Source organism: Mesoplodon bidens (assembly GCF_964165515.1).
Source record: "Mesoplodon bidens genome assembly, chromosome: 8".
In the NCBI taxonomy this organism is placed as follows: domain Eukaryota; kingdom Metazoa; phylum Chordata; class Mammalia; order Artiodactyla; family Ziphiidae; genus Mesoplodon; species Mesoplodon bidens.
The window spans coordinates 13,657,915-13,679,408 of NC_138165.1; the positions used below are offsets into that span (position 1 = coordinate 13,657,915).

At 47.1% G+C, this 21,494-nt stretch overlaps 2 protein-coding genes across 2 annotated transcripts in view; one reads left to right on the top strand and one right to left on the bottom strand.

Moving 5' to 3' along the window:
• FAM168B (family with sequence similarity 168 member B) overlaps nucleotides 1-18,280 on the top strand; it is a 36,697-nt gene extending 18,417 nt beyond the window's left edge. Inside the window, exons 4-7 of the mRNA XM_081241849.1 lie at nucleotides 10,935-11,077; nucleotides 11,210-11,387; nucleotides 13,129-13,254; nucleotides 13,699-18,280. Of these exons, the coding sequence (XP_081097975.1) occupies nucleotides 10,935-11,077; nucleotides 11,210-11,387; nucleotides 13,129-13,241 (434 nt within the window). The 3' untranslated portion in view covers nucleotides 13,242-13,254; nucleotides 13,699-18,280. The remainder of the gene's footprint in view (nucleotides 1-10,934; nucleotides 11,078-11,209; nucleotides 11,388-13,128; nucleotides 13,255-13,698) is intronic.
• A 1,013-nt stretch (nucleotides 18,281-19,293) lies between these two features.
• The window catches only part of ARHGEF4 (Rho guanine nucleotide exchange factor 4), a gene marked incomplete at its 5' end in the record, with an annotated part of 148,824 nt that continues 146,623 nt past the window's right edge, over nucleotides 19,294-21,494 (bottom strand). Inside the window, 3 exons of the mRNA XM_081242521.1 lie at nucleotides 19,294-20,003; nucleotides 20,545-20,622; nucleotides 21,277-21,494. The exon at nucleotides 21,277-21,494 is cut by the window's right edge and continues 26 nt beyond it. Coding sequence (XP_081098647.1) covers nucleotides 19,852-20,003; nucleotides 20,545-20,622; nucleotides 21,277-21,494 — 448 coding nt within the window. The 3' untranslated portion in view covers nucleotides 19,294-19,851. The remainder of the gene's footprint in view (nucleotides 20,004-20,544; nucleotides 20,623-21,276) is intronic.

Sequence of the window (21,494 nt, forward strand, 5' to 3'; positions counted from 1 at the left end):
ACTCAGAATCTGGAAATGGAGGTGATATTCATTTCATCCTCATGAACAAGCCTAGTAGGCTGAGTACATGTGCAACCAGAGTGGGCTGTCTTTTTTTGGAATCAGAACAAAATATTGGAAAGAGTTTGGGCTGTAGCATTAGCAAGATGTGGCTCAAATCCTGTCACTCCTGGGAAAGACGTTTCATTTTTGGCATTTTGTTTAATGAATCATTATATTTCCTCAGCTGTGTTATTTGAGGATTCTAGCTGCAAGCACGCAGTCAAGCTCCCAAGGCACCAAGGATGCACATTCAGGCTGCTGTTCTGTTCCCATTTACAGCCAGGAGTATCTGTAACTAATATTTGCATTGATCATCTGAAATCATCAAGAAAACATTCAGTTCTTTTTAGTAAGCTCTGTGTAAGAGGTGATTTAGATATTACATTGGCACATATTTTTAAAAGATGAAAACGTTGCTAAGAGTGATGGGAAGGCTTCTGTGGTTGCTGCCATGCATGACTGGATGGCAGATAAATTGGGGAAACAGTTTTGGAGGACAGTTTGGCAATATAATAGAAAGAAGCTTAAAAATGAGAATAATCAGTTAAGCAAATATTTATGTATACGTGCAGATATATCTAGTAAAGGTTTGATTAAACTATTGGTTTATTTCAGTGTTTAACTGGTCTTATTAGTTGTTTATGAGGGATATTTAGTAAGTGGAAATGCTTTACGATATGCCACTTTCTTTCTTTTTAAGCTCAGAATTATGTCCATGAAGTAAGATCCCAGGTTTTTTTAAAAATTAAGTTTCACTTACGGCGGCCACACAGGAGAGAAGACCATTAGTGTGTTAACAGGTTGTGGGGTCATGGCCTCTGTTTCTCTCTCTCACTTAAGTTAAAGGTTTACATTCACATAGTTTAAAGATTCCTAATTTTCCTTCCTAACCCCTGTTACTGTGACCCTGTGGGCATTGCTCACTGCTCTGAACGAGTGGCTGTTTTCTTCTGCAGTTACTTTTTCTTCCCTGGACCTAGTGTCCTTTATTAGATTTCTGTAACCACAAAGTTAATTAAACCCTCAACTTCCCCCCAGGTGTGGGGTCTCTTCTCAGCATTTTAGGCCACGTAAGGTGTTCGTGTTTTCTTTTCTTGGTGGTGTCTTTTTGAAACCCTCTCTCCTACTCTGGCCTGGGCTGCTTGTCCTCTGGGCCTTACACTGGGTCTTTCTCCTCCATCATCCCAGGGAGTTCTCTCCTCTTCCCTTCCTCTTGATTCCTTGTCTCCTTTCTTAGTTTACTCTCTGGTTTTAGTGGAGGATCTTTTTCAGTAATCTCCCAGGAGAATATGGGAGAGTCACAGTTTGGAGATTTTTCATGTCGGAAAACGTTTTATTCTGCACTCACACTTCGTTGTTAGTTTGTCTGGATATAGAATTTTAGGCTAGCAGTTATTTCCCCTCAGAATGTTGAGGACATTGCCGAACTGTTTGCCGGTTTCGTTGTGGCTGCTGAGAATGTCGGTACCTTTCTGATGCTTGGTGGACCGAGCTGGGCTTCTCTTTGGTGCTCTTTAGTAGTTCTGTCTCCAGGTTCTGAAATTTCACGATGCTGTGTTTGGTGCAGGTCGTTCCTCTTCACATACTCTATATGTTTCTGAATTTCCAAACTGTCTACATAAATGTCTTATACTCAGAAAGTTATTATACGAAATTTGTGTGGTGTGCGGTATTTCTGGGGAAAAATGATCTGTTCCGCTGTAAAAAGCTGCTGGCCCTCACAGCAGTCTGAGAGCAGTGGCCCTGTGCGTGAGTTCCACCCAGAGAGGAGGTCAGCCTGCGGTGATGCATGTTTGCTGAGAGTGTCGGGGAAGAAGGCTGTGGCCAGTGTGTGGTCTGTGTGGCACCTTATGAATGGTCTTTAGGGAAGGAGCATCTGGAAAGCTGTTAGTGTTTTTGAAAGACCAAGCAATGAGTGTGTTTGGTTTTGTATTGTGAATGGTTGGCAGATCTAAATATTATTTCACAAAGTGTCTATTTTGGATACTATGAGATGTATGTGTATTTATTTATGTATTTGTAAATTTTAAGTTTGTAAGACTCCTGTTGAGGTTCTCTGGTGTGAGACAGTGGACCTGGTGTTATATAAAACAAAAAGGAAAGTGCCTATACACACCTGGTTTTTCATTGACTGGGAGACATGTTTGCTTTCCTTGAGATTGATTTGTCTCAGTGTTGGATAGAAAGTGATGTAATATTCATGCCCATACAGAAAACCAAAATCAATTTTCTCAAGAGTTCAAGACATAGCTCACAGTTACAAGAATAAGCAGTAAGATAATATATATTAAGAATTGTTGTTATAATTAGTAGAAATAGTGGGTGACTATTTTTCCAACATACAGAGAAGTTGAAAAAAATTCACAGTGAGCATCTACATATGGACTGCCAAGATTCTATAATTAAACTTTTTAAAATCAACTTAAAAAAAATTATTTTCTTTAGTTTTTTGGCTGCGTAGGATCTTAGTTGTGTGTGGGCTCTTTGTTGTGGCGCGCGGGCTTCTCCCTAGTTGTGGTGCGTGGGCTTCTCTCTAGTTGTGGCATGCGGGTGCCAGGGTGCGTGGGCTCTGTAGTTTGAGGCACGCGGGCTCTCTCATTGAGGCGTGCGAGCTCAGTAGTTGTGGCGCGCGGGCTTAGTTGCCCCGCGGTATGTGGGATCTTAGTTCTCCAACCAGGGATCAAACCTGCGTCCCCTGCATTGGAAGGCAGATTCTTTACCTCTGGACCACCAGGGAAGTCCCTAAAATCAACTTTTAAAATTAAACATTTTACTCCACCCATCCTTCAGTCCATCTTGTTTCTTCATGTGTTTTGAAGTAAGTTGTGGATGTCAGGATGCTTTTCCCCATCTACTTCAGTGGGCATGTTGTTAATATTTGTTTACAGTTCTTCTAGGTTTTGTTTTTAGGTGAAATTTACATATGTGAAATGCTCGCATTTTAAATATACCATTCATTGTATTCTGACAAATGCATACACATGGTAGCTTCTTGGAGTCATCTCGTTATTTTCAATAAAGTGTACATGTGAGGCAGGTGTTATAAAAAAGATATCTCAGATGATTAAGAGACCTCAGGCTTGCTGGATGGGTTTCTGCAACAGTAGGCCTCTAGCCTCCCTTAAAAGAAAAGCTTGACATCATAGGTTAGCCTATCGTTGATTGTGGTACCTTTTTTTCAGTGGATGTGGTAGGCCAGAAGAGTGCTTCTGAATCAGAGGGCCTCTCTCTGGAGAGGTGTATGCTTAGATCTTCCTAACTTTGCTTTCATACCGTGTCCTTAGAAGCTTATTCAGGTGGACAGCTTCCAGCTTCTCTTCAGTCCAAGCTCCAGTCTCTTTCTGCAGTTTGAACAGAGACAAAATTGTCATGGACTTTCTTATTAGGAATATTGATGGCTTTTTTAGGGGCTCCGTTTTCTCCCAGTTTTTTATTCAGGTCATGAATGCATTGCTTGTGTGTCTTCACTTCCTCAGACAGGTTCTCCTTTCTCTTCTCATTCTTTTTTGCATCACTTTATCCTATAGAACCATGGCTTTCTGTAGAGGGTTGGCTGTATATATTGAACCTTGGCATATTTTACCTTTATTTGCCCTTCCAGCTAATACCTAGCTGCCAGGTTATCTTTCAGATCAGATTGCTGAAGAGCCGTGCCTTCCTAGCTTATGGCCTTTTTAAAGGCTCAGAAAGCTTTTATGTTCATCTCCTAGTAGCAGGGGACCTCTACCTGCTTCCTTCCTTGTCCCTTTAGCTCCTGCATGACTGTTGTTTCCTGGGAGGTTTTCTTAGCTCCTCTCTCAGTTGTGTGTCACCATCTGAAGGCATTATAGTTTTTTCACCTTATTTACTACAAAACATTTTCAAATATACAGAAAAATTGAGAGAACAGTGTAGTGAATGTCCATAGTATCCAGCACCGAGATTCATCGGTTATCATTTTGCCGTATGTGCTTTATCTACCATATAAAGATGAGTGTGTGTGTACGTTTTGTTGTTTGTTTTTGGTTTTTTCTTGAAGCAATTCAGAGTTACAGCCTTTTTTGGCTCGTGTCCTGTGGGCTTCAGTTTGACCCTCATCGTAACATAATGAGGATGCTCTTCTGCATGACTGCGATACCATTATCATACTTAGAAGCAGTAATTCTCTCATTACATTTTATAGTTCATATTTAAATTTGCCCATTTGTCCCAAAAAATTTAAAAAAAGATTTGGAAATAGGATCTATTCAAAATTTACATGTTGAATTTTTTATGAAGTTGAGTTTGTTAGGTCTCTTGTCTCTCTTAATCCATAAGTCTACCTAATCTTTATAAAACACCTTGAAAGACTTTTTATTATGAAAAATTTGAAAGACAAAAATACATCAGTCCACAGCAGGATGATGGCCACTTACCCACACCCTAGCCTCAGCAGTTAACAAGTATACACAAGTACACAGTACGGGGTCCACCTGCCCACGCCCTAGACTTAGCAGTTAACAAGTATACACAAGTACACAGTACGGGGTCCACCTGCGCACGCCCTAGACTTAGCAGTTAACAAGTATACACAAGTACACAGTACGGGGTCCACCTGCCCACGCCCTAGACTTAGCAGTTAACAAGTATACACAAGTACACAGTACGGGGTCCACCTGCCCACGCCCTAGACTTAGCAGTTAACAAGTATACACAAGTACACAGTACGGGGTCCACCTGCCCACGCCCTAGACTTAGCAGTTAATAGCTTATAGTCGATCTTTTCCATCTGTACTCCTGTCACTTTCCCCTATATTAGTTTGAAGCCAATCTCAGACATCACATTCATCGGTTTTTCAGTATTATTTTTAAAAGATGAGTTTAAAAATATATATCATCACACCTAAAAAATAACAATAATTACTTAATACTATCAATACTACAGTCAGTATTTATATTTCCAGTTGTTTCATCTATGTCATGGATGTTTTTTAATTGTACAGTGAAGGAAGGGGGGGCCTTGTTGGTTCCTTTTAACCTATGAAAACTGGCTTGCACCAGAAATTCTGAATTTGATTTTCAAGTTTGAAGTCTAGCACTTGTTCTCAAAATACGCTAATTCTGTGGATATTTTGATTTTCCGACAGTTTTAATGAAAAACCTGATACCCTTTTGGTCAGATGTGAGTTTAGGGACTCCTGTGAGGAGGCTCTCTTACTTCAGGCCAGTGGGACCATGTTTAGCAGCGTTCCCCTGTGAGTTAACTCAACGGATGCCGCTGCTGCAGGGTTGTGAGGAGTGGGAGGGAGAGGGTGGTTCGCGGAGGAGGGAGCTGTCCAGACCTGCTTCGCCTTCATCCACAAGCTTCTGTTTTTGAGACGACCTGTTCCTGCTTTTGCCAGCCAGGACTGTGTCACTGCTGCTCTTTTGGTGGCCTCTTTCCTTGTGGTTTTCCCCTGAAGTCAACACCTTGTCAAGAGGGCTGGACCTTTTGACAAGCCCTGTTGGCCCCAGGCATGGCATGTGATGTTGGTGATGAGCTCTGGCAGTTGGCAGCGCTCTGCCCTGGTGCAGCGCTTCCGTCACCGTGGCTGGTCACAAGTGTGTCCAGGCACCAGTGCCTCATTTCCTCCTCTGATGTAGTCAGTCACTTATGGGGAATTAGGAGCTATCACTGAGCCATCCCCTGGGAGTGTCAGTGCAGGGTTAGAAATTAGGGGCTTTCATAATTACCTTTTTCTTTGTAATTAAAGAAAATGTTTTGCCACCTTATTGTGGTATAATTGGTGTACGATTAAGTACACGTATTTAAAGCTTCAATTTGACGGGTTTTAATGTATATATACCTGTGAAACCATCACTTTCCTTTTCTGTCCCTCTTAAAGACTAGGAGATGAGCAGCTAGAGAGAGGGACTTAACTGCTCTTGTCTTTAACGTTGCTTTCCCACATCCTGAGACTCTTTATTCTACTCTCAGCTCAAAACTGGTATTGAAATTAGGTGTCTTCAAATTTTGGCATTGTTTTTACTTACGTAACAGTTAATGAATTTCAAAATAATACAGGGAAACCTGGTGGGAATGTAAATTTGTGCAGCCACTATGGAAAACAGTATGGAGGTTCCTTTAAAAACTAAAGATAGGGAATTCCCTGGCAGTCCAGTGTTTAGGACTCGGCGCTTTCACTGCGGGGCCCCTGGGTTCAATCCCTGGTCAGAGAATTAAGATCCCGCAAGCTGCGCTAGGTGGCCAATAAATAAATAAGCAAATAAGTAAATAAAACAAAAACTAAAAATAGAGCTACCATATAATCCAGCAATCCCACTCCTGATCATATATCCGGAAAAGATAAAAACTCGTATTCGAAAAGATACCCAGTGTTCATAGCAGCACTATTTATGGTAGCCAAGACATGGAAACAGCCCAAGTGCCCATCAACAGATGATTGGTTTAAAAAGGCACGGTATATGTGTGTGTGTTGGAACGTTACTCAGCCATAAAAAAGAATGAAATAATTACCATTTGAAGCAATGTGGATGGACCTAGAGAATATTATACTAAGTGAAGTAAGTCAGACAGAGAAAGACAAATATACGATGTCACTTATATGTGGAATCTAAAAAATAATACAAATAAATTTATATACAAAGCAGAAACAGACTCACAGACATAGAAAACAAACTTTAGTCTACCAAAGGGGAAAGGGAGAGGGGAGGGATAAATTAGGAGTACGGGATTAACAGATACAAATAGATACATAAAATAGAGAAGTAATAAGAATTTACTGTATAGCACAGGGAGCTATTTCAATATCTTAGAATAACCTATAATGGAAAAGAATATGAAAAAACCCTGTGTGTGTGTGTGTGTGTGTATAATTGAATCACTTTGCTGTCTGCCTGAAACCAACACAATATTGTAAATCAAGTATACTTCAATACAAAATTTTTTTTCTAAAACACAGACATAGGGAAACCTTTGAGGGTCTTTTCTCCTTAAAACAGGTATGAGCTGAGCTTGGGAGTTAACCTGGTTTGGGCAAAGGAGTCATTGCTCAGTGCAGTTGGATCTGGGTTTGTCTGAGCACCTGCTCTGCTGTGTGTGACTTTGGGGGCATTAACACCTTTACCAGCGTCTTCATCATGAACACCATGAGGGGCAGTCTGGGGAATAAATGAGAAACATGGCATTTAAGGTCTTAGTGAACCCAGGCACACCAGGTGCATGATGGTTCTCAGTGGGTCTCCAGGACTGACTTGGCCCCTTGGAGGAAAGGGGGACTTGTGGTTCAAAAAAAAGGATCATTTAAAACTGGTGTGTCTGTTGGTGGGAATGTAAACTGATACAGCCACTATGGAGAACAGTATGGAGGTTCCTTAAAATACTAAAAATAGAACTACCATATGACCCAGCAATCCCACTACTGGGCATATACCCTGAGAAAACCATAATTGAAAAAGAGTCATGTACCACAATGTTCATTGCAGCTCTCTTTACAATAGCCAGGACAGGGAAGCAACCTAAATGTCCATCGACAGATGAATGGATAAAGAAGATGTGGCACATATATACAATGGAATATTACTCGGCCATAAAAAGGAACGAAATTGAGTTATTTGTAGCGAGGTGGATGGACCTAGAGTCTGTCATACAGAGTGAAGTCAGAAAGAGAAAGACAAATACTGTATGCTAACACATATATATGGAATCTAAGAAAAAAATGGTTCTAAAGAACCTAGGGGCAGGACAGGAATAAAGATGCAGATGCAGAGAATGGACTTGAGGACACGGGAGGGGGAAGGGTAAGCTGGGACGAAGTGAGAGAGTGGCATGGACATATGTACACTACCAAATGTAAAATAGATAGCTAGTGGGAAGCAGCCTCAAAGCACAGGGAGATCAGCTCGGTGCTTTGTGACCACCTAGAGGGGTGGGAGAGAGACGCAAGAGGGAGGAGATATGGGGACATATGTATATGTATAGCTGATTCACTTTGTTATAAAGCAGAAACTAACACACCATTGTAAAGCAATTATATTCCAATAAAGATGTTAAAAAAAAAAAACTAGTGTATATCCTGGAAATCATTCATTCTTTTTTTCTCTTTTAAATTAAAATTAAAGTACACCGCTAAACACAGTTCAATAAAGTGGTTTAAATTTTTTAAACTTTCATTTTTTTAATACTCAGCTCATTTTTGAGATATAATTTATGCAGATAACCCACATATTAAGTGTTCATTTGGATGGATTTTGACAATTGTCATACTCGCGTAACCACCACCCAGAACAAAATACTGAGCACTTTTATCCTCCTAGGCTTTCCTTTAGCCCTCTCCAAATCATACACTGCCCCCTCCGACTTCTGTCACCATAGCTAGGTTTACTTAAGTGTTGAAAATGAGATCATGTAGTGTGTGCTCTGTGTGTGGTGTCTTTTAAAAGGTCAGCATGGTTTGAGATTCATTCATGCTTTTGCCTTTTGATACTGAGTAGTGTTTATATGGATGTATCATAATTTACCCATTTTCCTCTTGGTAAACATTTGGATTATTTCCCATCTTTTGGCTATTATGAGTAAGATTGGTGAACATTTTTTACAAGTCCTGTTGTGGAAGTATGTTTTCATTCTTCTAGGGAAGTATCTAGGAGTGAATTGTTGGGCCCTGTGGGAAGCATATTTGTAGCCTTATGAGAAGTTGTATTGTTCCATGGAACTCGTGTGAGTGCTTTGCCATGTCAGCCGTTCTGGTGAATGAGAAATGGCTTCTCAGGCTTTCTAGAAAGCAGTTTTATTGAGGTGTAATTTGCATATAAGCCATCCTTTATAAGCGCACAGTTTGGTGTGTTTGGACATGTGTACAGATGTGTGACACCACAAACAGTCAAGTGACTTCATTCCTGTGAAAGGTGCCCTCATGCCCTCTGGCCCCTGGGCACCACTAATTGGTTTTCTGTCTCTGTAGATTATGTTGGTCTTTCCTAGAGTTTCATATCATGTGTTATTTACTGTGTCTGACTTCTTTTGCATATTGTATTTTTCTTTTTCTTTTTGTTTTAGATTTATCCCATGTTATGTGTATCAGCAGTTCTATCCTTTTGGTTGCTGAGTAGTAGTATTTTGTTGGATGGTTGTACCACAGTTTGCTGGTGGTTTAGTCTGTATAGATCAGTGGGCTATGGACGTGGCAGTTCAGAGACCCTCTCTTACCCTCCCTGGAGAAAAACTCCGTTGGAATGGGGAGTCAGGAGGGGAGCCAGGCATTCTACTGCTTACCAGGTAGCCTCTGAGTCCCTCTTCCAGATCGTGGTCCTTCGTCACTTCCTGGCAACACGTGCTTACAGCTTCTAGGTCTAGGGGAGGGGGCTTTCCAGGTGTCAGGCTGCTGCTTGACCCTCTTCACTGCTGGCTGAGAGTACAGCTTTTTTGAGTCTGCTAAATTATTTTCCACTTGTACTTTTTAAAAGATTCCAAAATTATTAGGTTCTAAAATGTCTTCTCTTCTCTTCTTGATCTGTGTTGTTTTGCGTCTTTTTATTTATTAATCTGCTTTATTGTCATTTTAGGTGGGGACAAAGGCAAAAGTATGTGTTCAGCCTGCTGTACCTTAGACCCAGAAGTCTTTTTAGCAAAACCCTGGTGTTTGACAAGTTTTTCCTTTTGTTTTTGCTGTAATTAACAACACTGTGATGAGCATGCTTACAGTTCAGCCTTTGTTCAAATCCATGCTTGCTTCTTTTTTTCTTTTTTAATTGAAGTATAGTTGATGTACAGTATTTTATGTTACCAGTGTACAATACAGTGATGCACAGTTTTTAAAGGTTATACTCCATTTATAGTTACTGTAAATATTGGCTATATTCCCTGTGTGTGTCCTTGTGGTTTGTACCTCTGAATCCCCTACCCCTATGTTGCCCCCCTCCTCCCTTTCCTCTCCAGTGAACCGCTGGTTTGTTCTCTTTATCTGTGAGTCTGCTGCTTTTTTGTTATATTCACTAGTTTGTTGTATTTTTTAGATTCTAAGTATAAGTGATACCATACAGTATTTGACTCTTTCTGATTTATTTCACTTAGCATAATACCCTCCAAGTCCACCCATGCTGCAAATGACAAAGTTTCCTTCTTTTTTCATGGTTGAGTAACATTCCCGTGCGCAACCATATGTATGTGTGTGTTTCCCACATCTTCTTTATCTGTTGATGGACACTTAGGGTTGCTTTCGTATCTTGACAATTGTAAATAATTCTGCGGTGAGCATTGGGATACATGTATCTTTTCCAATTAGTGTTTTCATTTTCTTGGGATAAATACCCTGGAGTGGAATTGCTGAGTCATGTGGTAGTTCTATTTTTAGTTTTTTGAGAAACTTCCATACAGTTTTCCATAGTGGCTGTACCAATTTGTGTTCTTGCCAACAGTGTACGAGGATTCCCTTTCCTCCACAGCTTCACTGACATTTGTTATTTGTGTTCTTTTTATTCATAGCCATTCTCACAGGTGTGAGGCCGTAGATGCCTCACTGTGGTTTTGATTTGCATTTCCCTGATGACGAGCTATGTTGAGCATCTTTTTATGTGCTGTGCTTGTTTCTTTAAAACAAATTTCTAGAAGTAGAATGGTGGGGTTAAAAGACGTACATACTTTTAATGCCAAATTGTGCCCCAGCAAGGGCGTGCTAATTTAAATTCCGACAGGACCGGTGTTTCTTTCCTGTTCCTACGTAAGTATGCACTCGGTAGACCTTTCTCCTCCCCACCCCCCCAAAACAATACTTGCACGTGAAGTCTAAGCAGTGAAGCGAGCTCTCAGCAGAGGTGTCAGATACGACTGTGGTCAGGGCTGGAACACTACCTCGTTCCTCGCTGCACACTTGGTCCGTCCCCTGTGTCTGGCCGAGTGTGGGTTTGAATTAAGGCTTTGGGCTTCTTTGTTTCAGGTTACACTCCTGGCACACCTTACAAAGTGTCCTGTTCCCCCACCAGCGGGGCGGTGCCACCGTACTCCTCCTCCCCCAACCCCTACCAGACCGCTGTATACCCCGTGCGAAGTGCCTACCCCCAGCAGAGCCCGTACGCACAGGTAGGCCTGGAGCGCGCTGTGGGTGTCTTACGGGGTCTCCTGGGCACTGTGCGTGTGGGAAGGGCCGGTTCCTCGGGGCTCTGACCCCCTGGGTGTGGGACCCTGTGGCCCTCGTCTCTCTTCTTTCCCCAGCAAGGCACATACTACCCCCAGCCCCTGTATGCAGCACCCCCTCACGTCATCCACCACACCACCGTGGTGCAGCCCAACGGCATGCCGGCGACGGTGTATCCTGCTGCCATCCCTCCGCCTAGAGGCAACGGCGTCACCATGGGCATGGTGGCGGGGACCACGATGGCCATGTCAGCGGGTGAGTCCTTGGCCCTGGGGTGCCTGCTCTGTGACGGCCTGAGGGCTGGGGGAAGGGAGAGCTCACCAGTACTCTGACCCTTGGCTTTGGCTTTTCATGGCTAGGGTTGTGTGGAAGGACCTCTGATCCTTTTGGGAAGAAGTGGCGTGTTGTGTTTCTCTTTACCTCCCTCCTTTCTCTTCCCTCTCCTTTCAGTTGAGACTGGAGTGTGGGGTTTAGAACCATGAACCAAGTACCTTTTCCATAGACCATGACTGAGTAGCCCTCTCCAAATTGGATGGGGCCACTTTTTTTTGGTGAGCTGAGTCACTTGGCTGTAGGGACAAGGAGTGACCAGAGTCCTATGGTGAGCACGTAAAGCTTGGGCAGAAGAGGGGTACTTTGTGACCTGGGGGGCTGGCCCTCTTGACCCTGCCCTTTAGTGCAGGCCAAGGTGTCTCAACGGGGATGTCTTCATGCATCTAGAAAGCCGGTCTTGTGTTCATAGAGATAACAGCTGCCTGTAGACATCCTTTGGCGTACATGGACTTTATTTCCCAAGGCTTCCCCTAGGTCTGGAACATAAACCACAGAGAGAAGAGACCCGTGGCTGGAGTGGGCCTGTCTCCATGGAACCTTGGAGTGTTTGAGGGCTTGACTGAATGTCTAGGGATTAGCTTACCTCCTGTGGGCATGTGAATTGTCTGTGGTAAGGGGCCAGGTACACACAATGCATTTGGTTGCCCATGCCTGGGTCTTTAAAAAAAAAAAAAAAATATATATATATATATGTATTGTTCCCTCTTTGTTTTCCTAGACTTCAGTATAAGAAAGATGTTCCAGGATACCACGTGTGTTTCTGCTCAGAGTCTCTATTTTATTTGGTTTTCCCATACTTACCCGTGAAGGCAGAGGAGAGTCTGGCACAGATAGAAACTGCGTGTTTGAGGCACATGGAGGGAGGGGATGGCAGGCCCTGGTGTGGGTGCGGGCAGGAAGAAGGTGGGGAGAAGGGCTGCCAGGTGAGGCTGTCAGGTTTGAGGTGGTGCTTGTCCATAAATGGACACAGCTGAGTTTTCTGCAGTTACAGGGAAAATATGCTTAGCTTCAGGTACTCAGAAGCTCATGTAGTTGGGAATCTCCCTCTCTTCCAGTTATTACCACCATAACCATTTCCAAGTGTACAGGTCAGTGGTGGTATCGCACTGTCGTGTTACATGTCCAGAACTTTCTCGTCCTGGAGAACTGAAGCCCTGTACCCGTTGAACAGCTCCCCCTTCCCCTCGTCCCAGGCCCTGGCAGCCGCCATTCTCCTTTCTGTCACTACCCGTTTGACTCCTCTCTAGGGAGCTCGTATAAGTGGACTCATATGGAATTTGTCTTTTTGTGACTGGCTTATTTCACTTAGCATAATGTCCTCAGGGTTCATCCGTGTTGTAGCCCGTGACTCATTTCCTTCCTTTTTAAGGCCGAATAATATTTTTGTTTTCTTTTTATCACCTCATCTGCAAAAATGATTCGGTATGCTTGTATGGAGGGGAGGCCCAAAGGCTTCTGCAGCCATGCTATCCACGCGGGCTTGCTGTGTTTGTACAGCTTTGACTTGTATATAATCAGGAGTTCTGGGAGCATAGTGGGGCGAAGCCATCCCCTCTTCCTGTCTGCCTCCTGCCTTGCCACGGGGGTCGGGCGGGAGCTCCCCGGTACGAGGGAGCAGTGGTGGGGTGCTGCCCTCCACTGACATGCCCGCTCTTCTTTCCAGGCACCCTGCTGACTGCCCACTCCCCAACTCCTGTCGCCCCCCACCCCGTCACCGTGCCCACGTATCGGGCCCCAGGAACGCCCACCTACAGCTATGTGCCCCCCCAGTGGTGATCACCCTGCAAACGTAAGTGACTGGCGAAGCGCGGGGCCAGCTTGTGACTAAAGTGCGTTTTTTTAAGAGGAGAATGGGAGATCTGTGTCAGTGTAAACACTGCCAAGAAAAATGCTACCTGACGGTCCAAAGGCAATGCAGCGTTTAAATATTGTCCTTACTGGGACTCTACAGAGGCGAGAAGGAGGAAACCGTTGAGTTCTTGCTGTGCACCCCCTGCACCGTGTTGCTTACCCGGGCTGTGCTCTAGTCTCCTGCCCGCCTCCTGCAGGAAGTAGGGCTCCAGTTGTGACTGGAAGTCTCGGGGGTCCGTGGGAACCAGCACAGCTGCCTCTCTTGCTGCTGCCCTTTCTTGTCCTAGTGGCTCTCCTCCCGCTCCAGTTGGAGGCCTCCTTTTCTGAGCAGTGGTGCCAGAGGAGCTGTGTGTGACTGTCCGTCCTTCTCCCCCGCCCCCAGGTTTGCGGATGGAGCTGTGCCGTCACGTCGTGGAGGTTCCACAGCTGGTGCTGCAGGCCTTGGGCCTCCAACCGGGACTTTCTTCTTAATGCTCTCGACACTTAGCTAAACACGACTACGGCCGGCCCAGCAGGTCCCAGCGCCCTCAGTCTCCAATTGACTCTGTGGGTTGGTCTTAAAGCAAATCCTGTTCGGTGGGCTGCCAGGCAATTTTTTAGCTAACTGTAATGATAAAAAGGGAGTGTTAATCTGTTCTGAATCATATCTAGTTGAATGCATGTTAAAAAAAAAACAAACACAAAAACAAAGCTTGCTCCATCTACCTGCAGTGACTGATGCAGAGCCATCATATGCAAAATCCAAAGGAATGGAAAAGTATTTTACAACTTGTATCACTAATGCACTGTTGTAATGTATGCAAAGTCTTAAAGTTATAGTGTTAAAGTGAATTTCTTCATAGAGCATCTGAAATCTCTTTGATGATTCTTCAGCCTTCTGGGGTTGACGTGGGTTGCCAGTTGGAAACGTGGACTTCTAGTTTCCACCCATCTGGTCCTTTTGCACGGACTGCACTGGGAGAGAGTTGCAGGGATGGGGAGAGTGTGGGGAGGCCACCGCTGCTTGGGGTGCAGCCAGGTCAATGGCTTTCTCTCCATTTAGGCTTGTGGGGTCAGTGAGGTGTAGATGTGCTTAGGGATTACCATGAATCCAGTTAGGGACACAAGGTGGTTTATGTATCAGCAAAGCAATTTTCTCTGCCATCTAAATTTTCATTACAAATCTCTTACAGATAGAGATGATGTTTTCTGTGTGTTTAATGGAAAAGTCCTATATGTCGAGCGAAATTATTTTCCTGGGATGGAAGATATGTGAAAGAGAACCAGCCACACTTGGAGGAGGTATTAGCCTCTCCTTTATTTAGCTTAGAAAAATCATTCCTTTCCCCCCCACCCCCAGGGAAATGTCTGAGTCACCTGAAAACATATGTAGGCATTGTTGTCCTCCCTCCCCCAAAGAAGGGCACAGGCTTCACTCAGCTGTGTGTTACGAAGAAAGTTGTGTATTTAAGAACTTTAAAAGGGAACAGAACTTGATTGGATATTGATTGTTCCTTGTAGAGAGGCAGGACTGTGGCTGTGTTTCGGCCTGTGCACTTGATGGGGACTTGTCCTCTGAGACCATCTGGAGGGCGCTCGTGGACATGGCTGTGGGGAGGTGTGAGGGAAGGGCTGGCGCCCGTTGTCGGTGAGCCCCTTTGGCCATCTCTTCTCGCGGCTGAGGACACTCAGCACAAAGCACGTGTGGACAGCAGAGGGCCAGGCAGCCTCAGAACGTGTTTGCCTGCCGGAACTTATTACAGAATGGATTTTGTGTTTAAAATCTGAGTATTGTACATAAGAAACCGAGAGGATTTTTTTTGCCTAAATGTGCCCAACTTGTATCGATGGGTGTGTGTGTGTGTGTGTGTGTCTGTCCTCAGATGACGTCAGAGGAGGTGGGGGGTGAGGGCTGTTCCCTTTCAGCGGTCTGTCAGGGGCCGGGGGGCCCCTGCTCCACCCCGTCGTCGTTTCAAGCGCTGTGGGCCTCAGGTGGGGAGGGCGCCTTACTCTCCTTACGGCTCCGGCAGCTGGTCAGGGCTCTGGCACTGGGGTGGCATTCAGCCTCGGATGGTGAGTGGATACCTGACCCCTGTGAGCCTTTGGTAACCTTATTTTTTACAGTAAGTACTCTTCATAATTTTCTTTTTCACATTTTATAAGAGTTTTAGGAATATTTTTGCATGGATCATTGTAAACAGAAGATTTATTTCTGATGTCTGTAACATAGTGTGTTTACTGATAAGTACTTTAAATTGCTTCAAGAGCACTTAACCCACCTTTGTATATGTGTATTCATGTGTGTGTGTGTGTGTGTGTGTGTGTGTGTGTGTAGCAGCCATTTACCCCAGGCACACTGTGTCCACTTCTTCAACTCTTTGTTGGTAATTCCATCTGTATAGTGGACGGTTTGTAATAACAGTATGTTCTAAGGGTTCCAGGGGCAGAACAGAGAAGTTGGTTTCCCCAGTTTAGCGTAATAAGTTAGGAGAAAATAAGAGCTTAGTATATGCTTCCTTTAAACGTCCCAGTGTGCGCACACACAGAAACACACACGCCGCTACCTGTAAGGGTTGGACTCATTTGAATTCAGGAGGAAGTAATGAGAAATTATATAGGCTGTTTCTTCCAGCTTGCCTGAGACTTGGCACACACAGGGTGAGTGTTTTCACGAGCACTGAATTAAATGGTGTTTCCAAGAGGAAGAAAAGAGTGGGTTTCGTTTTCTCCCCATTTACATCAGCTTTATAAACACTTTCCCCCCTGTAATTTCTAAAAAAATCTTATTTCCCTTTTGTGAAGTTGAGTTGGGAGACTTCATCAAATACTTTGGCATTATGGCATACACCTGTGTGGAAATTTTTCAGTTTTGAAACTGTCGGCATCAGCTGTCAAATATGGAAGGTAGATCTTGTCTAGCAGGTGAGAATCTGGATATAATGAATAGTAACAAAACTATCATGTTGTAATTTTAGCAGCATTTAGTTCCAGTAAAATTAACTAAGGAATAGAGCTTCTGTTATAAAGTTGCATAATTTGATATCCTAAGCACAACAGTAGAACATCCAGAGAAATTTTGCATTTTTTATATGTGACATTCCTAATTTGAGAGTCTTTCAGCTAAATTAGTTATTTTAGAAGTTGAGACGGGGGAAGTAAAGGAACTAATTCCTATAAACATAGGTATCATCATGGCTATTTTTTTAAAAATATTATTCTACAGCCTTCCTCTAAGGTTTAGAAGGTATGTTCTCTGCTTAGGGAAATCTTGTTTGGATCTGGGCCGGGTGACTGAACGTTTCACGATGAGTGACGGTCCCATCGTCTTGCTGCCTCTGAGAGCTGAGGCCAGCATCCGGGCCAGGGCCATTCATGGTGACAAGCACAGAAGCGCTTCCAGAATCTTTTATGTCTCTTGTGTTCAGTCTTCTCTCAACATTCTTATTGGTTTGGTTATTAGTTGTATTATGTTATCAGTTGTATTGTGTGACTCTGTTTCTTGAGTGCTATGCAAATGTAGTATTTACAGGAGCCGAGTGTGGTCCTGAGCTGTGGGCTGGACAGCTGGTCGGTACGCGCCCTGCCCTTCCCAGGCTGGGCATGCAGCGCCTCGCCCCATCTGCTGGCATCGGCACTTCAGACGAGAGGAAACAGATTTTCTTGGGGCTTGGGATGTACTATCTGCTGGCATGGGCACTTCAGACGAGAGGAAACAGATTCTTGGGGCTTGGGATGTACTAATCTCTGGTAGTGCTGTCCTGCGAGCAGGTGGAGAAAGGATGGCAGGCACCAGGCGCGTCAGTATTGGGGCCTGCTGTTTAAGAAGGAAACCCAGACTTCTTCACCTGTCCTTCGTAAACATTTGGAAACAGTGTTACTCTGACCAGTTGGGCCACCTTCTCCCTATCTGGCAGCTAACAGCTGGACACCCCAGTTCTTGCCAGCCTGGGCACTGCCCAGACGGGACGCCTGCCTGACTTCCTCTGGCCGTGCAAGGGCAGGCTTAAGGGTGTGGGGCTTGAGGTGGGGGGCAGCTTCTGGTTCTTCTCTTGGTGCTTTCTAAGGACGGGGTGTGTCTCTAGAGAGGGGCAGTTGGCATAGGGGAAGGGTGGCCCGCGTGACTCTCCTCTCTAGCACATTTCACATGTTGGTGTGTTTTTTTCTCCTGAGCTGTTACTCAACCTGAGCTTTCTGAAAGGAGCCTGCAGAGGACACGCTGCAAAAGGAGGGTCTGATCTTTTCAGGTAGAAAGTTGCAGAGTTGATTTTACATGTTTCATCAGAGGATTTGTCTCTTTCCCCACCCTATTCACTTGAACAGAAAACCTCTGGGGTAATCTTATTTGAATCCCCAGGATCAAACATCAAGTCACCTGGGACAGGGAGATGGAGGAGAGCCTGGCATCTCTGTGCAGGGAGCCTGCAGTGAGCTTCAGGGGGTGCTATGCTCCCAGGATTGGTGTGTTGGAGGTGACAGGTGTCTTGGCTTGGCCTCCCGAGCCCTGCTGGAGTCTCCTGTAGGTCCTCGTGGAGACCAGTGGTCGGTAGACTAACTGGGCTGGACCTGAGGCCAGCTCTCATGTGTTCCTGGCGGGGTTACTGTGATGGCCACTCGAGAGAGACCCCAGGGAGCCACTGTTACTGACTAGGAAATTGTTTTTTGGTTTTTTTAAACGATTTTGGAATACTGTTTTTTTTTTAGACCGTTCTCATAGTACTTTTTTAAAACTTAAGTCAGCATTGTCTTCCAGTGTTAAAGGCCCCCCCCTCCCCTCTGCATTGAACTTAAGGTGTCAATCAATACAAAGGAATGGAATACCCATCCTGAGCCAATTCCATTATGTGTAAATTCGTACTGTTTTCATTTTTTATGCAATCTGATGAGTAGATGGGCTCAGATTTAACATTCTTAAAAGCACGTTTATTGTAACAAGAATTGTTATGTATTAATACCGCAGTTTTCAATAAAGATTGACTTGTGTTGCATATTGTGATTTTCATGATTTTTCCCCATAGGTTTTGTCTCCAGGTGGCTTGGCCTGGATGGAAGGTGTAGTGTCTCTCAAGTTAGGAAATCCAGGGGTTTCAGGCTCAGCCCCAGTGACCTGGGCAGTGTGTACGGGTGTGAAGGTAGCAGGTTGTGGGGGAGGGGAGGGAAGCCCCCCCCCCCTCGTTCCTCCTCTTGTGGTCCTGTGACCTCGGTCCTCCTGGGAGGAAGAGACGTCCTTCCCCATTTCACCAAGGAGGAAGGTGAGGCCCAGAAAGCTTACGGACTGCCTGTCCCCCAAACTCACTTCAGCTAAACAGACTGACTCTGGAAGCAGCCAGGCAGGGAGGTGCTGAGACAGCTCCCAGTTACCCAGAGCCTCTCTGAAGCCTCTGTCCACCAAAGCCCTGGGGGCCTAGCTCATTCCTCTAGTCTTAGGAGAGGCCTGGGGTAGAAACAGATAAAGTGGCGAGGGGACGAGAAAATGCACAGACTCCCAACAGAAAACAAGGCCCGGCAGCCAGGTTATTTTTCACAAGTTTCTTTATGAAATTAAATGTGGTTTCTGGCTTGGAGGAGGTGTAGTGCAAGAGTGGCTGGCTGTACATGCTGCTGAATTCCCATGGGCCACAGGGGCGGCTCCGTGCCCCAAGCCAGGCCCTGGCCACACTGGTGCCCCTCCTCTGTGGGAGGTGGGCTTCCTTCCAACCCACATGCCCACCAGCCTCTGGGTGGGTCAGTCCTGGGTGCTGGGCCACAGAATTCAGTCCTTATGGCTTCTCACGCTCACTTCTCACGCTCACTTAGGGTAAGGCAATCTTTCTGTGTCGCTAATAATTCTTTTTCTCTACCGTTAGAAAAACAAAATCTGAACAAAAAATACTGGAACCAGGTTCTGGAATCACCCCACAGCTACAGGTAGGTGGACTGGTCACAAACCCTGACCGAAGTATTCAGCTGACTATGGTTTTCTTTCCACTATAAACAAACACGTCACAAGTGAAGAGAGGGTGTCCAGCAGCCAGGAGTGTCTGGAGGGGGACTGGGAAGCACATACGGGTGGGCTCTGGGCCAGATGCTTCTGTGCAGAATTCCAGGTTCCCACCCACCAGGGACGCAGGCTGCCTGGTCCACCAGCTGGGGGCCTGCAAGGAGAACAGGAGGGCAGAGGGGCACACAGCCTGGCCCTGCAGGTGGCCAAAGGCAGAGACGTCTCCTGCCCAGAGAAACCAGGACCAGGAGGGATGACGAGATGTCCCGAGAAGAGGGTCCAAAGCGGCATTCTCACACGTGCTGGCCTGGTGGGTGGTTCTGAGCTGTGGCTCCCAGGAGGCCCCGCACAGGCCGCGAGGGTGGCGGGAGGGTCACGTGCTGGGGGCCTGCCTCTCCAGCCAGCGTCTCCAGCGCCCCAGTAGTGGGGAGGAAACCGGGAATGGGGGCACCGAGCACCTCCCACCTCCAGTTTGCGTAACAGGCAGAGGAAGGCCGGATGTGGTGAGCCTCGGGGAGGAAAAGCTGGAGGCCCGCCGGCGGGGCAGGTCCAGATGGTGCCATCGGCGGGGGTGGGGGCTCACTTGCGGAAGGGCGCCAGCCGGCTGATGCTGTGCCAGAAGGTGGATGGCTTCCGCTTGGGCTCTGCCAGCACCAGGACCTGTTGCTGGGGCAGGCTGGTGGGCAGGGCCGGGTGCTTCTGGCGCGTCAGGTAGTAGGGCCGGCTGAGGGCTGGGCAGGGGAAGAGAGCAGGCGTCGGAGGTGTGTCGGGAGCCGGGTGGCACAGGGCAGAGCCTTTGCGGGGGAGCGAGCTGTCCCCAGGCTGCCTCCGACACCCAGCCTCGCTCCCCTGGGGCTGACCACACCCAAGGGCCTGGGCTGCCCTCTTCGGTCTGCAGGGGGGATGGCCAGGGGGCATGGGAAGGCGTGAGGCCTGGAGCTGCTCTTGGCGGGGCGTTTAACGTTTCTGTAGCAATAGGCTGTTAGTTCCTTGCCAGGAGGTGCCTAGGCCAGCTGCCAGGAAGCAGCCCTGCCTGGGGAAGTAAAAGCTGGCACCGAGCAGCACTGGTGCTGCTCCCGGGAGCCTGCGGGGCTGGAGAGCAGGAATATCCACCGTGTCCCTAAGCAGGCTTCCTCACCAGCGGTCCCTCACCACCAACCTTTGGGAACACAAACCTGCAAAGGGCAGTGGGCACCTCTGAGGACCCAGGCCCAGCTGACCCTGCTTTGGGCCGGGCTGCCGTGGGTAGAGGTGGGACGACCACCTGCTTACCTTTGGGCTTCCCGACAGCCTGCTGCTTGCTGGCATTCAGCATGGCCTGCTTCCTCTGTAGCTGGGTGATGGAGAAGCCTGAGGAGGGGCCACAAATGAGAGCCACAGCTGCCCTCCCACACCCCCCTCCTCCCCCCACCACGGCCCTCTTGTCCTGGCACCAGCGCAGTCTCTGTGCACACGGCCCCGCCCACAGTACTCGGGGGCCCAGCATCTCGCCCCACCAGCCGGGCTCGGCCGCCCAGGCGGAGGGCGTGCTCCGCAGGCGCGCTCTGGTGCACCTCTCGGCGGCCTCCCCCGTCGCTCACCCTGCCCGGCTCACCGACGTGGCTGGTACCTACTGTCCTTTCTCGGCCCTGTGGAGGCGGCTCCTTTGCCAGATCGAGAACCGACCTGGTCCCCGCCCAGCGTGATGGCCCGGGGCCCAAGGACAGGAGGGGAATGCCGTGGGGAGATGCCGTGCTCACGTGGGGCAGGGGGAGGCTTCTGGAGACCGGCGCCCACCTCCCACTCCAGTGTGTGCATGGAGCGTGTGCACGCGTGTGGCGGGGGGAAGCGACCCACGCCTGGGGCCGAAACCACGACGTGTCCCGGAGCCTCGCCAAACCCCGAGGTTCTGCCCGTGTGAGCCCGGCCTCTCCCAGTCTCAAGGTCACGCGGACTCCCCGGCACGGGGGCAAGGAGGCCTGGGCGGGCCCTCGCGGTGGGGCCGGGCCGCGCGGTCTCTCGCACCTGTCTCCTGGTCCAGCCGCACCTGGTCCCGCTCCCTGGCGAAGGCCTTGAGCCAGCGCTGCTTCTGCTCGGGCTTCTTGGCGCACAGCAGCTGGCTCTCCCCCGAGGGGCCGCAGCGCAGCCGGAAGGCGTTCCTGACGCTCACGTGGAGCGCCCCGTCCTTCCCGTCCTCCAGGTCCACCACCTCCAGGCCATCCATGTCCAGTCGGCCCTTGTAG